General features: G+C 42.6%; 2 protein-coding genes across 9 annotated transcripts in view; both read right to left on the reverse strand.

The window, feature by feature from the left end:
- Position 1: 1 nt before the first annotated feature.
- LOC139564199 (transcription initiation factor TFIID subunit 12-like) lies at positions 2-5,636 on the reverse strand. 6 transcript variants are annotated; one of them, XM_071383487.1, is made up of 7 exons: positions 5,497-5,632; positions 4,057-4,147; positions 3,600-3,850; positions 3,107-3,184; positions 2,857-2,971; positions 2,271-2,359; positions 2-814 (listed from the first exon to the last, which is right to left on the reverse strand). In XM_071383487.1, the coding sequence occupies exons 3-7, from the start codon at positions 3,768-3,770 to the stop codon at positions 779-781; spliced, it is 489 nt and encodes a 162-aa protein (XP_071239588.1). In that variant the 5' UTR covers positions 3,771-3,850; positions 4,057-4,147; positions 5,497-5,632; the 3' UTR covers positions 2-778. The 6 variants fall into 6 exon arrangements, with proteins under 6 accessions (XP_071239588.1, XP_071239589.1, XP_071239590.1 ...); XM_071383488.1 differs by having other exon boundaries at positions 4,034-4,147; positions 5,497-5,623; XM_071383489.1 differs by lacking the exon at positions 5,497-5,632 and adding an exon at positions 5,139-5,275.
- A 224-nt stretch (positions 5,637-5,860) lies between these two features.
- LOC139564201 (discoidin, CUB and LCCL domain-containing protein 1) overlaps positions 5,861-14,292 on the reverse strand; it is a 28,485-nt gene continuing 20,053 nt past the window's right edge. For all 3 annotated transcript variants that reach the window (XM_071383495.1, XM_071383494.1, XM_071383496.1), the window contains one exon: positions 5,861-7,204. In XM_071383495.1, coding sequence (XP_071239596.1) covers positions 6,765-7,204 — 440 coding nt within the window. In that variant the 3' untranslated portion in view covers positions 5,861-6,764. The remainder of the gene's footprint in view (positions 7,205-14,292) is intronic.

Consider the following 14,292-nt stretch of genomic DNA (forward strand, 5'->3'; position numbering starts at 1 on the left):
GTGAAATATGAATCTTGTTTTATTTATGGAATAAAAAGAACAGGTTTAACTAAAACACTGCCATATAAAGTAAAACAAATGTTACTGCTTCCCTACACATCCCCAAATAAGGACCATTACCCAACCCCATCTCACTGCAGTCTGGCGATACAAGCAATACTTCACATACTTATTATTTTTGAATAATAATCAGTTAATTGTTGACATCTTATGAAAAACAATGTCCTGGGTAATTTTCTAATGAACTATGAACATGACATCAGATCCCTACAGCACACAAAAACATAGTGCCATGACAGTATCCTGAAAACTAACTAACTGCAAAAGGTGTACATTTCTGATGTTAGATGAAGGGGGTTTATGTGACAAAAACTAAACACACAACAAACGCATGCCAGACAAAATAAAATAAAAAAAAGTGGTAAAGAGTATGGTAACCACCACCATATTGAAGGTGTGTGTTTGGTGGTTACCCCCTGAACGAAAAAGTAAAGTTGAACAGATAATTCCAAAAACAAAACACTGTCCAAAAACAACACTCCATACCTGAGTGTACATTTACACTGAATGAGGAGTGTGTGATTTTGGCCAGTTTGTGGTGAAAAGCATTAAAAAGGACAAGATATCAAAATACTTGTGTGATGATGGAGCTGACCAATCACACACAAAACCTGGGGGAGATGAAGACGTGGGTGAAAGAAAGTCTCCCGTTATTAGAAATACACAGAGAAAAGACAAAGAGCACAGAGTGTTTGTGCGAGGCTGGTTCCAGGTCTTGCTACTTTTTGGTTGTTTTGCGGATCAATGCCATTCTCTGGATGAGACAAATGAAAAACATGCTCAATCACTATTGCACTTAGGTCATTTTTCCGTAGACATTCTTATCCAGAGCACCTTACAGTCACCGCATAATAAATTGAAAATATTTTCAATACTTCCTAAACAAACAATACACCAAAAATAATAATAATTTACGTATACAGTGCTGTGAGAAAGTATTTGCCCCCGTTCTAATTTTGCATATTTTTGATAATGAATGTTATATCTTCAACCAAAACCTAATATTAGACAAAGGGAACCTGAGTGAACAAATAACACAACAATTACATACTTAATTCCAGTGGTGTAAAGTACTTAAGAGTACAACTTAAGTAGTTTTTTGGGTTATCTGTACTTTACTATTTAAATTTGACAACTTTTACTTCACTACATTCCTAAAGAAAATAATTTACTTTTTACTCGATACATTTTCCCTGACACCCTAAAGTACTCATTACATTTTGAATGCTTAACAGGACAGGAAAATTGTCAAATTCACACACTTATCAAGAGAACATTCCTGTTCTGATCTGGCGGACTCACTAAACACAAATGCTTAATTTGTAAAGATGTCTGGCCCACTCTTCCATGCAGAATTGCTTTAACTCAGCAACATGTGGGTTTTCAAGCATGAACTGCTCATTTCAAGTCCTGCCACAACATCTCAATTTGGGATTAGGTCTGGACCTTGACTAGGCCATTCCAAAACTTCAGATGTGCTGCTTTTTAGCCATTTTCATGTAGACTTGATTGTGTGTTTTGGATCATTATCTTGCTGCATGACTCAGCTGCGCTTCAGCTCACAGACGGATGGCCTGACATTCTCCTGTAGAATTATCTGATACAGAGCAGAATTCGTGGTTCCTACTATTAAGGCATGTCGTCCAGGTCCTGAGGCAGAAAAGCATCCTAAAACTATCACACTACCATCCACCACCATGCTTGACCATCGGTATACGGTTCTTACTGTGGAATGCAGTGTTTGGTTTTCACCAGGCATAATGGGACCCATGTCTTCCAAAAAGTTATACTTTTGACTCATCTGTCCATAGAACATTATTCTAAGAGTCTTGATGATCATACAGGTGCTTTTTAGCAAACTTGAGTCAACTCTTTCGATGAGATTTGGTTGCAGTCATTGCAGCTAAAGGTGGCACAACCAGTTATTGAGTGTAAGGGGGCAATTACTTTTTCCACACAAGGGAATTGGGTGTTGCATAACTTTGGTAATTCATAAAATAAGTATATCTTTCTTTGTTATTTGTAAACTCAGGTTCCCTTGATCTAATATTAGATTTTGGTTGAAGATACATTCAGTATCAAAAATAGAGAAATTCAGAAAGGGGGAAAATACTTTCACAGCACTGTACATTTAAATTATTGAACGTTTAGCACAATTCATTAGTACAAATTTGAACCCTGTGATCAAGATGAAAGTGTGACAAACAAACCTGTTTGTGGGCCTCTGTGGTACAAGCCTTCTTATACGGCCGAATCTCATCTGAACCATAGCCAGGAATCCACATGTTCCATTGGCGCTCTGTTGAGTGGCAGACAACACAGGGAGTGAGAATAAAAATCAAAGAGAAAATACACTCAACAGGAAATGGTCCATTAACTTCATCCATCTTTTATATGCATAACTTTAAAACTCAAAACTGCTACACCCATGGCATGGCTCTCAAGACTCTGTTCATTTTTGCCATAGTAAATTAATCATTCCAGTAATGGAGACAAACACTGCTTATGCCACAATAGTTGCCAGGGCTCTACAGTGAGACCATTTTACTCGCATATACACCAAAATATTTTGCTGTGCGACCTGCAATTGCTATTTAGAAGCACCAGTACGCCTAGAAAAATTAAGGATTCTCGCGTTACTACCTCTAATACTGTGATCCTAAATTTCTTTGTGTGCGCCAACATTTCTCAACTGAGGCGCACACGTGCTCCTTGTAAAAAAGTTCAGCGTAGAGCCCTGACTGCAGCGGCTGCTGCTCCAACCATCAGCCAGTATCAGCCTGTACTTTTACTCACCCAGGTGTAGCTGGACGTCCTTCACTTCTAAGGTGTTGGACTTGCGATGGCGGGCCAGCTGACAGGCAGCCGTCACCACACTGTCAATGAAGTCATCTGCAATCTGCAGCAGCATCTGAGAGGAAGACAGTTCGGGGACCCCAGGTCACAAGTGGTGAGGCTTCAAAACATTGCATGCACTAGTCTTTGCATTGCGGTTTTGGGACGCCATCTTCAGTGAGACACTTCTGAGCTACTGTAGTAAACATACCTCCTCCACATCCTCATCGAGCTGCTCATTGGGGTCAATCTCTCTTACTAGGTCCTGCAGCTTCTTTTTACTCAACACCTGAGTGGAGTGCAAACAGGTTGTTAGTCATAGACAATGGTGCACTATAAGCAGTGGCTACATATGCTCATTGTACACCCTGAAACTTGGCATCTGGCGAGGGAGATGAACATAGAAGGCATGTTTCTACAGAACCAACCAGCACATGAAACTTAAGGATTGGCGTCAATATATGCAAAGCCAAGTAGTAACTGTACCTTACAGTTTTAGTGAATTCTGTGAACAATTCTATTGAAAAACATCACCCAGCTGGAGTATACCAAGGTCGTGTTTATTAGCTACCAAATGGAAGAATCCGAACTGAAACAGGGAGGGACATCCTATCGAATAAAAAATATACATTTTCATTTTCTGTCACAAAACTTTTTCCAACATGCCCCAGGTTGGTGATGAGGAAATGGATATGAGGACTCACCTGACTTCCTTCTGGGCTGATTCTGCCGGCAGGGCCAGGTGTGCCCATCACCTTCCCTGGAGCGGCGGCGCTGCTATTGGCCATGCTGGTGGCGAGAGGTGGTGTTGAGGAGGCCTCGGCTTTCACGGTGAAGAAGTTGGAACGGTTGGACTGCGGTTGGTACTGGGTCATAATCTTCCAGACCTAGGATGTCAGATGGCGGTGCCTCTCTCTGGGTCTGCACTGTCGTCGTAAGGACCAGGTCCGTGAAACTGGAATCAGAAGGGAAAAGTGTGAGACAAAAATCTTCTTAATTAAAATGTTAACTACAAAATGATATCGTGATTACTTGCATCAATGCAATCACATGAACGCTACAGAAACATAGCCAACCAAACAAGGGTCTCTTGCTGGTGCACACTTGCATTAAAGGGTAACTACATCCCAAAACCCACATTTCTTCAATTTTTCCCCAGACCTCAAAAGTTGTCTCCTGGCATTGTTGTGGACTACAATATTACGTGTGATTTTGAGCATGAAAACCTGAAAAGACTTGGAAAAAGAGAAACCTGGAAAAACAAAAAAGAGAAAACATAATTTGGGGAAATATTCTACAAATCTTATAGGGCCCTAGTCATATCATGACATTTAGGTAGTTAGTTATTTAAAAATGTCAGACTAGCTAACTAAAAACCTAGCATGATATTACTGGGTAGTTAGACAACAAATATCACACATTTCGGCTGGCAAACCAATAACATTACACCGTCTGTTAGTCTTACATTATTGCGTATGGGCATATCAACACTCAGGTGACAGCTATGTTTGTTGACTAGCTAGCTGGCTATGTTTGTTGACTAGCTAGCTGGCTATGTTTGTTGACTAGCTAGCTGGCTATGTTTGTTGACTAGCTAGCTGGCTATGTTTGTTGACTAGCTAGCTGGCTATGTTTGTTGACTAGCTAGCTGGCTATGTTTGTTGACTAGCTAGCTGGCTATGTTTGTTGACTAGCTAGCTGGCTATGTTTGTTGACTAGCTAGCTGGCTATGTTTGTTGACTAGCTAGCTGGCTATGTTTGTTGACTAGCTAGCTGGCTATGTTTGTTGACTAGCTAGCTGGCTATGTTTGTTGACTAGCTAGCTGGCTATGTTTGTTGACTAGCTAGCTGGCTATGTTTGTTGACTAGCTAGCTGGCTATGTTTGTTGACTAGCTAGCTGGCTATGTTTGTTGACTAGCTAGCTGGCTATGTTTGTTGACTAGCTAGCTGGCCGACTCATGTTAACTGGATAAATATTGATTGAGCACATGTTGATTGTTTGATATCGTGAGACAAGCGTTGAAATTAACTAGAAGAAGCCGTAGTCATGTTGAAACACTAGTAACAAATGCATCGCAACCACAGCTAATTTCAGTTAACATCCGATAGTTAGCAGGCTAACATGATTTATCTAGGTAACGTTAACGTTACAGATTTAGCAAAGATTCAGCTTGAAAACACAGCGGTCACATTTTCCATGGAATGGTCCAAGCAAGCGTATCTACATATATAAAATAAATACCTTTATATTTCACTCGAAAGTTACATTTTAATGTCAAGCCATAAATGCAGCTAGCTTAACCTTAGCCGTCTTGCTAGCTAGTTATTAGCCAGCTAGATACCTGCTAACACAACATGGGGAGGATCTCACGTTCCTTTCTCTTTGCCTCCTTTTCAAAAACCCATTGGGGGAGAGGGTCAGGAGGGCGGGACCTCTGGCTTTCTCATCCAATGGGTTTTTGAGAAGGAGAGAGGACGCGAAGAGTAAATAATTGAGATCTTCCATAATCATAACGCTGTGCAAACTAGCTGGAAAAAATTACATGTAATCTCCCCAAGATATATATATGTATATATATGTATATATTTTAAATACTTACCTGACAAAACAAACACTATCTCTCCATGTTTTGAACTAGCAAATTTAAGTCCACACAACACAAACCCGTCTATGGCTAGAAAGTCCGATTTTTTTCAGATCTTCCTATTTGAATAACTGTATTTCCGGTACACCCAAATTGACGTACTCCTGCCCCCAGTGTCTGATGAAGGAAATTTTGCTCAATCTACAATATGAACGTGAACGCAATCCCCAAAAACTGATATCACGTGTAGCCTAGTCAATAACACACAACTGGTCAATGCCATTGTGTATGTTTAAATTTGGGCATAACATAATTTAATACTAAATAAAAAGGATTGGTCTTCATGTTTTCTTCACACATCACTTTCTTTACCACAAGATGTCAGCAAAGCACGTTTGTGTCAGTTTTATTCAACCACAACACACACTTTTATCTCTGTACACAAACATTTGAGGCCCAGATAAAATAGTGTTAAATATAATAGAAATAACTATATTCGTCACTGTATTTATTTTTCCAGTATAAAAATATTCACTTTTCAGTGTCATTCAGTTCACTCTGTGAACATGAAATTCTCCTGAAAATTCTTTAAAGAATATCACAGTAAAAAACGAAAAATAGTAAGCATTATCAAAACAGATGAGTGAAATGGTGTCACAACTTGATACAAGATAATACACTGTAATTAGACAGTCATATTGCTGTTTCCAAGGCATGCTCTTTTTTTGTACAGCTTTTTTGTAAGAATGATTTAAACTGTATAACAAGTTCATATGACACTTCAATGATCATTTCAGCTTTCAAATATGTTAAACTTTGATTTGTAATTTATATTAGACTTTTTGTGCCGTTTTATTTACGAAATATATTAGTTAATTGGAATCAATATATAGCCTATAGCCATCCAATGCTAAGCCATTAGACACATTTTCTTGTAAATAACAGGTCATCAACGTTGAACAGTACTGGTCATGAATGGTCCCTGCTTTGCCAATTAGGAGGGCCCAAGGGGTGGGAGTGCCGCCAATGGTGCCACCAAGTGCAACCTGGTACACACAGACAATGAAAAGAAAAAGGCTGTGTGTACTAGGTTGGCCTCTATTCAATCCGTATTGCTGAAATTCAGGGTTACAGTGTGATTTAAATTTAAAGACAATGTTCCTGTGTTAGCGGAGACTGCATTCACAGTAAATGCTGCATGTATCGGCTCAATCGTAAATTACCTTTACATTTATAGCGTGCAATATGTAACACTTCAGCAATACTGGTTGAGCTTGCTGTATTCAGAAAGGCTCCTCATATGTGTGCTGTTGCAGGGAGTCAGACAACAGGGGCTCAGGCTCAGTGTAGACCACACTGGCCGGGAGTGGGCCTTTGGCATGGAGAGACGTAGTGCAATAGCCATTGGGCAACTCTCTGTGAGAGGGGCAGTCATACTGGGCCTGGGTTATTGTGGTCCTTGACCCTGTAGAAACCATAGGCAGTACATGTTTGTTGTTGTGTAGTGTCCCCTGTGGAGTTGCCAGATGGGGATCTGGGGGCTGGTCACTGAATGGGGTGGCATACTCGGGCTCCACGGTCAAGGGCTCAGTGTGCTCTAGAAGCTTTCCAGGGGTGTCATAGAGGTTGAAAGTGAAGGGGGCGGTGTAGCCCTCCTCCACTGCGGGCCGGAAGGTGGAGCCAAGCTTCTGCCCCCAAGCCATCACATCTGGCTCTGCATAGTCTGGGCAAGCAGAAACACAACAAACATGAATGTGTCATAGAGCTCACATATTATTTCTAGTTCTATGAAGCACCAGAAACATATACAGTGGCAAGAAAAATGATGTGAACCCTATGGAATTACCTAGATTTCTGCTTAAATTGGTCATACAATTTGATCTGATATTCATCTAAGTCACAACAATAGACAAACACAGTCTGCTTAAACTAATAACTCACAAACAATTATACGTTTTCATGTCTTTTTTGAAAACACTGTAAACATTCACAGTGCAGGGTGAACCCTTGGATTTAATAACTGGTTGACCCTCCTTTGGCAGCAATAACTACAACCAAACATGTTCTGTAGTTGCGGATCAGACCTGCACAACGGTCAGGAGGAATTTTGGACCATTCCTCTTAACAAAACTGTTTCAATTCAGCAATATTCTTGGGATATCTGGTGTGAACCGCTCTCGAGGTCAAACCACTGCATCTCAATCGGGTTGAAGGTCAGGACTGACTGAGCCACTCCAGAAGGCGTATTTTCTTCTGTTGAAGCCATTCTGTTGTTGATTTACTTCCGTCTTTTGGGTTGTTGTCCTGTTGTATCACCCAACTTCTGTTGACCTTCATTTGGCGGACAGATAGCCTTACATTCTCCTGCAAAAAGTCTTGATAAACTTGGGAATTCATTTTTCCGTCGATGATAGCAAGCAGTCCAGGCCCTGAGGCAGCAAAGCAGACGCAAACCACTATGCTCCCGCCAACATACTTTACAGTTGGGATGAGGTTTTGATGTTGGTGTGCTGTGCCTTTTTTTTCTCCACACATAGTGTTGTGTGTTCCTTCCAAACGACTCAACTTTAGTTTAATCTGTCCACAGAATATTTTGCCAGTAGCGCTGTGGAACATCCAGGTGTTCTTTTCCCGAACTTCAGACGTGCAGCAATGTTTTTTTGGACAGCAGTGGCTTCTTCCGTGGTGTCCTCCCATGAACACCATTCTTGTTTAGTGTTTTACGTATCGTAGACTCGTCAACAGAGATGTTAGCAGTTTCCAGAGATTTCTGTAAGTCTGACACTCAAAGATTCTTCTTAACCGCATTGGGCATTCTGCGCTGTGTTCTTGCAGTCATCTGAAGGATGGCCAGTCCTAGAGAGAGTAGCAACAGTGCTGAACTTTCTCCATTTATAGACAATTTGGTTTACTGTGGACTGATGAACATCAAGGCTTTTAGAGATACATTTGCAACCCTTTCCAGCTTTATGCAATTCAACAATTCTTAATCGTAGGTCTTCTGATATGTCTTTTGTTCGAGGCATGGTTCACATCAGGCAATGCTTTTGTGAATAGCAAGCTCACATTTTGTGAGTGTTTTGTATAGGGCAGGGCAACTCTAACCAACATTTAGCTGACTCCTGACTCTAATTAGCTTTTGGAGAAGTCATTAGCCCACGGGTTCACATACCTTTTCCAACCTACACTGTGAATTTGTAAATGTATTCAATATAGACAAGAAAAATACATTCATTTGTGTGTTATTAGTTGAAGCACCCTGTGTTTGTCTATTGTTGTGACTTAGATGAAGGTCAGATCAAATTTTATGACCAATTTATGCAGAAATCCAGGTAATTCCAAAGGGTTCACATACTTTTTCTTGCCACTGTAGCTGAAGTACAGTTTAAATGTAACATCCTTAATTTCAGAAAGGGTAACAGGGGTTAAGGACTTGTCATGACAACATACCCCAGGACTGTACAAGCAGGGGCTTTGGCTCCCGAGTGGTGCTGTGGTCTAAGGCACTGCATCTCAGTGCTAGAGGCGTCTCTACAGACACCCTGGTTCGAATCCAGGCTGTATCCCAACCGGCCGTGATTGGGTGGCGCACAATTGGCCCAGCGTCGTCCGGGTTTGACCGGTGTAGGCCGTCATTGTAAATAAGAATTTGTTCTTAACTGACTTGCCTAGATTAAATGTTTTTTTACAGTACTGGGGTATGTTGTCATGACAGTAGGGTTCATAAAAATACATTCAAATTAAAGTGTTGCTCTGTACTCCCTCCAGCCATGTCTTGAAAGTGCCTCCCTCATACTCAGTAGGGCTCATATCATGGGCATTGTTGAGCCCCTACAAGAGCTCTGTGGCCACAAACAATGGCCGATCTCTAGTGACTGGGATGAGGGCTGACAGGGGAGGCCTCAGACCCTATCCCTCACCCAACCTCTGAGGGGGAGCTATTTTAATTAGAGACGCCTATAATTATCTTAGCGACTGACCCTCTGTCCTGTTTATCACTGGCCTTCTCAGTGTAGTGCCCCTTCATCTGTGGGAGGGAGGGGGAGGCTGTGCTTCCCTGGCATGAGTGCCCTTTATCCAACTCCAATTAAAGGGTCTCTTTCAGAGCGGGCTCCGCAGACCAAAGAAAGGAATGTTTATACTGCAATTGGGAGACGGACTAAGCGAAGGGGAAGAATGGGCAGCCCATGGAGAAAGCTGTTTGCTTGTCAAGCCTGGTATGAGCTCTGCAAACTGCCCAGCCAAGTCAGAGGATGTGAGTGAGAGAGAGTTGGAGGGAGGGAGCAGAGTAGTTTGGATGAGGTTGAACTGAAAGATGGTGATGGACTCAGAGTCACGGATGGCTGGAGGGAGGGAGTTCCAGAGCCTAGGAGCAACGCTGGAGAAGGCCCTGTCGCCAAAGCTCTATAGCTTGGACCTGGGGATGTCAAGGTGGCCTGCTGTGGTGGAACGGAGTGAGCGTGTAGGTTGGTGCGGCAGGTAGCCTAGTGGTTAAAGGCGAGCCAGCAAGCGGAGGGTTGCCAGTTCGAATTCTAGAGGCCATTGCCTGCCGTTGTGCCCTTGAGCAAGGCACTTAACCCCCCACAATGACAGCTCACCGGGCACACAGTGTGGCAGCCCCCTGTACTTCTCTAAAACCTGTTTATGTATGTGTGTCTTTCGGAGGGGTTGGGTTAAAAGCGGAAGTAAAATTTTGGTTGGACCTTGTGTGCAATTGATCAATAAAGTGATCTAAATCTTAATCTGGTAAGGGAGAAGAAGGTCTGAGAGATAAGGGGGGGGGAAAGGTGGTGGAGGGCTTTGTAGGTCAGAAGGAGGGTCTTGTAATCAATGTGTTGGGAGACAGGGAGCCAGTGAAGCTCATGGAGGACAGGGGTGATATGCTGCCAGAACTTAGTGTGGGTGAGAAGGGCTGCAGCGTTTTGAACAAGTTGGAGCTTAATGAGGGAGCTTGAGTTGAAGCCGGAGAGTAGTGAGATGCAATAGTCAAGACGAGAGGAGATTAATGCATGTATGAGGGTTTCAGTGGCAGGACGGGAGAGGGAGGACTTGACTTTGGCAATGTTGCAGGGGGAAGAGGGTGGAGTCCAGGATGACGTTAAGGTTACATGTGTGAGGGGAGGGAGAGACAGTGGTGAAGTTGCCAGCTTTGGTGAGGGTGGATTTGGTGCCTATCATGAGGAGTTCCGTTTTATCACTGTCTAAGTTGAGGAAGTTTTGTTGCATCCATGTTTTTATTGCAGAGAGGCAGGATTCAATGTGGGTCAGAGGCGGAAGGATTTGGTGCTGAGGTAGATCTGGGTGGTGTCGGCATAGCAGTGGAAGTCAAGGTTGAAGTGACGGAGGATCTGACCAAGGTGGAGGATGTAGATAATGAAGAGTAAGGGGCCCAGCACAGAGCCCTGGAGGACACCCTGTGTAACTTCAGCTGAGTCTGAGTTGTGACCATTGAGGGTCTGGTTTGTGAGGTATGATTGTAGCCATGACTGCGGTGCCCTCAACACCCAGACCCTGAAGCCTGGTGAGGAGGATCTGATGGCTCACTGTGTCAAAAGCGGCACTTAGATTGAGAAGAATCAGGATGTTGAGGGCACCAGCATCAGCAGAGGTGAGGATGTCATTGACAACTTTGAGGAGTGCAGTTTCAGTACTGCGGATGGGTTTGGAATTGGGAGGCAGCAGTCCATTCCAGAGTCTTGGCAAGGAAGGGAAGCAGGGTATAAAATTCACTTTTTGGTCCACCAGCCACTGGTGCAGGTAGATAAAAAAATATACCAGCCAATCAGATTTACCAGCCAAAATATTTTTGTTGTTGCTAAAATTACACCAACAAAACACGGATGAGCATGCTTTGCATTGTCTCTAAAACAATAAATGTATTACTAGTAAGAAGTAATGTGGTATATCGTTTCATTTCATTTTTTGTGACATGAGTCTTTTAACCAAATATCACAGATGAGACAAAAATGTTCACCTGCCCCTTTAAGGGCCGGAGGTTATATGGTAGGGCGACTCGTCATATTTGTGCCTGTGAGATTGAGTCTGACTAGTTGAAGCGTTGTCTTCTCTTCCCTAACAGTTGAAACTCAAACATAGAAAAACAAATTCACTTGTGAAAAAAAACGAAATAGCCAAGAAACACAAGGACAAAGTCTCACTTTAGTAGACTTTTGTTTCAAATGAATTAAACCAACTTGTATGCCTCTGCGCATCTTTTAAAAATCTATCTTTCACTCAGGTCTTCATGTACACACAGCCCCCAGCCAGGCAGGTTTTCAGCGCCTATATAGGATTCTTAGTTCTTTGACTTTGTGCGATTAATTTACCAGCTATGAAAACAGATACTGCAGCATTTATTTTACTATGAATGTGATAATACTTGACTATTTTTATTCACAAATGCGAGTGAAATGCTCGCACTGTTGAACCCTGACCACCCGCCAACGTGGGTGGTGAAATAGACCTCTTACCCGCCAATGCCAAAAGCTACCCGCATTGGCAGGTGGCAGGTGTTCATTTTAGGCCCTGAAGGGAGGTTGGAAATGGGGCAGAAGTTATTGAGAATGGTGGTGTCCAGTCCAGGCATTTTTAAGATGGGGGTGACTGTAATTTTGTAGTTGGAGAGGACAGTTCCATGGATGAGGGAAAGATTGACGATGTGTGTGATATATGGACAGAGAGCAGGCAGGCAGGCTTTGATGAGAACCGTGGGGATGGGATCCAGGGAGCAGGTTGTAGTCTTGGATGACATGATGGGTTTTGAGATATGGAGAGTCAATGGGGGGGGGGGGGGGGCGAGTTTCAGGGGTGACAGTTGGGAGGTTGACAGGGGGAGGAGGAGGGGCGGCTGAGAGAGATTGATCAGTCAGTGATGAGTTTATTTTGGTGATCTTGTCCTTGAAAAACTGGAGGAAGGATTTGCAGTTCAGTGGAGGGACTAGAGAAGGTGTTGTCATGGGGCTGAAGTAGTTTGCTGACAGTGGAGAACAGAGTTCGGGAGTTCTTGTTGGAGCTGTTGATGATGTTGGAGAACTAGGTCGTTAGGTGAAGAGGTGGAGATTGTAGGCTTTAGCGTGGACGGTGGGCCCAGACTTCCTGCTCAGGCACTCCAGGCAACCAGTTTGCTTCAGGGTGTGGAGCTTAGAGGTAAACATGCGGGAGGAGGAAGAGGGGAAGGGGGGCCAGAGAGTTGAGGGAGGCAGGTAGAGCAGTGTTGAATTAGGCAGCTAGTTCATCAGGTGAGTTGGGGGCGTGGTCAAGGGGCTGGGCAGAATAGATGGCATCAGAGAGTTGGAGGGGGTTAACCCCTTCTCAGTTCTCACTGTTTGACCACAATATTCTTAATTTCTCTCTTCTCTCATACACACCCCACAACATTGACAAAAGCCTCCTCTCCTTCTGCAACATCAAAGCTGTTAAGTTGAGGCTAACAGAGCAGATGAGATAAAGTATCCCTTGATGTGAGTGGGAAAATTGTTGAGTAATATTGAAACAGTCCAAAATTGCAATGAGATGAGTCCACGTGAATATTCATTGGCCTAGCAATAGTAAGTGGGGGGAGATGTATATGTGTAGCCCTGTTACCCTGGCAGGATAGCCTGGTCCTGGATCTGTTTGTGCTGTATAGCCTAGGAGTTGGCTATACAGCACAAACAGACATGGAACCAGGCTAGGCTTGACATGCCTTTCTCATTTCAGGATGATGAAGAAGGAACTGCTACGTCTCTGGCTCTTGGACTACTGTGAATACATCATCTGGCAAATAGAAAAAGATAACATCTGACCACTGCATGTCTTCTTTCTATTTTTTAAAATTTAATTTAACCTTTATTTAAGCAGGGAGTCATGCTGAGACCACTGTCACTTTCGCAGATGTGCCTTGAACGAACACATCAATAAACAACCATTACACTATACAAATCTATATACACACATCAATTACACAATACATTAAAAGCAAACACAAAACACAAAACACGAAAAGCAAAACACAAATCACATGCAACAAACACATTCTTCAGTAAAAAGGCCCTCTAACATTTAAGGACTTTAAAAACTAAAAGCAGATATTTCTAACACGGTGGAGATTGACGGGATCTCCAGGGTTGGCCATCCCTGAGTCCGGGTCTGGTAACTTATAGATCTGAAGGTTAATAATGGGTTAAGGTATGGCGGAAGTTCATGCAAGAGGGCAATATGGACAAAAAGATTGCGATACGAGATTTTGTGTACTGACCCTATTGCCCGGAATAAATCACAATTTGCCATGATAAACTGCATCCAAAGGCTTCAATACAGTGGCAGCTGCCATAGTCAATAACCGGAATGAATGTTGACTGAATTATTTGTTTTCTGCTACAGTTGAAATCGGAAGTTTACATACACTTAGGTAGGAGTCATTAAAACTCATTTTTCAACCACTCCACAAATTTCTTGTTAACAAACTATAGTTTTGGCAAGTTGGTTAGGACATCTACTTTGTGCATGACACAAGTCATTTTTCCAACAATTGTTTAAAGACAGATTATTTCACTTATCATTCACTGTATCACAATTCCAGTGGGTCAGAAGTTTACATACACTAAGTTGACTGTGCCTTTAAACAGCTTGGAAAATTCCAGAAAATGATGTCATGGCTTTAGAAGCTTCTGATAGGCTAATTGACATAATTTGAGTCAATTGGAGGTGTTGGATGTTTTTCAAGGAGTACCTTCAAACTCAGTGCCTCTTTGCTTGACATCATGGGAAAATCAGAAGAAATCAGCCAAGACATCAGGAAAAAAGGGGGAGGCTTGCAAGCCAAAGAACACC

Source organism: Salvelinus alpinus, chromosome 35 (assembly GCF_045679555.1).
Source record: "Salvelinus alpinus chromosome 35, SLU_Salpinus.1, whole genome shotgun sequence".
NCBI classification, from domain to species: Eukaryota; Metazoa; Chordata; class Actinopteri; order Salmoniformes; family Salmonidae; genus Salvelinus; species Salvelinus alpinus.

What these genes read in the sequence shown, in the direction of transcription:
- LOC139564199 (XM_071383490.1), bottom strand. Translation starts at nt 3,770, where the DNA reads ATGACCCAGTACCAACCGCAGTCCAACCGTTCCAACTTCTTCACCGTG. An exon ending in TCGATGAGGATGTGGAGGAG is followed by an intron (nt 2,972 to 3,106) that starts GTATGTTTACTA and finishes TCTTCCTCTCAG; the next exon opens with ATGCTGCTGCAGATTGCAGA. An exon ending in GGACGTCCAGCTACACCTGG is followed by an intron (nt 2,360 to 2,856) that starts GTGAGTAAAAGT and finishes GCCACTCAACAG; the next exon opens with AGCGCCAATGGAACATGTGG.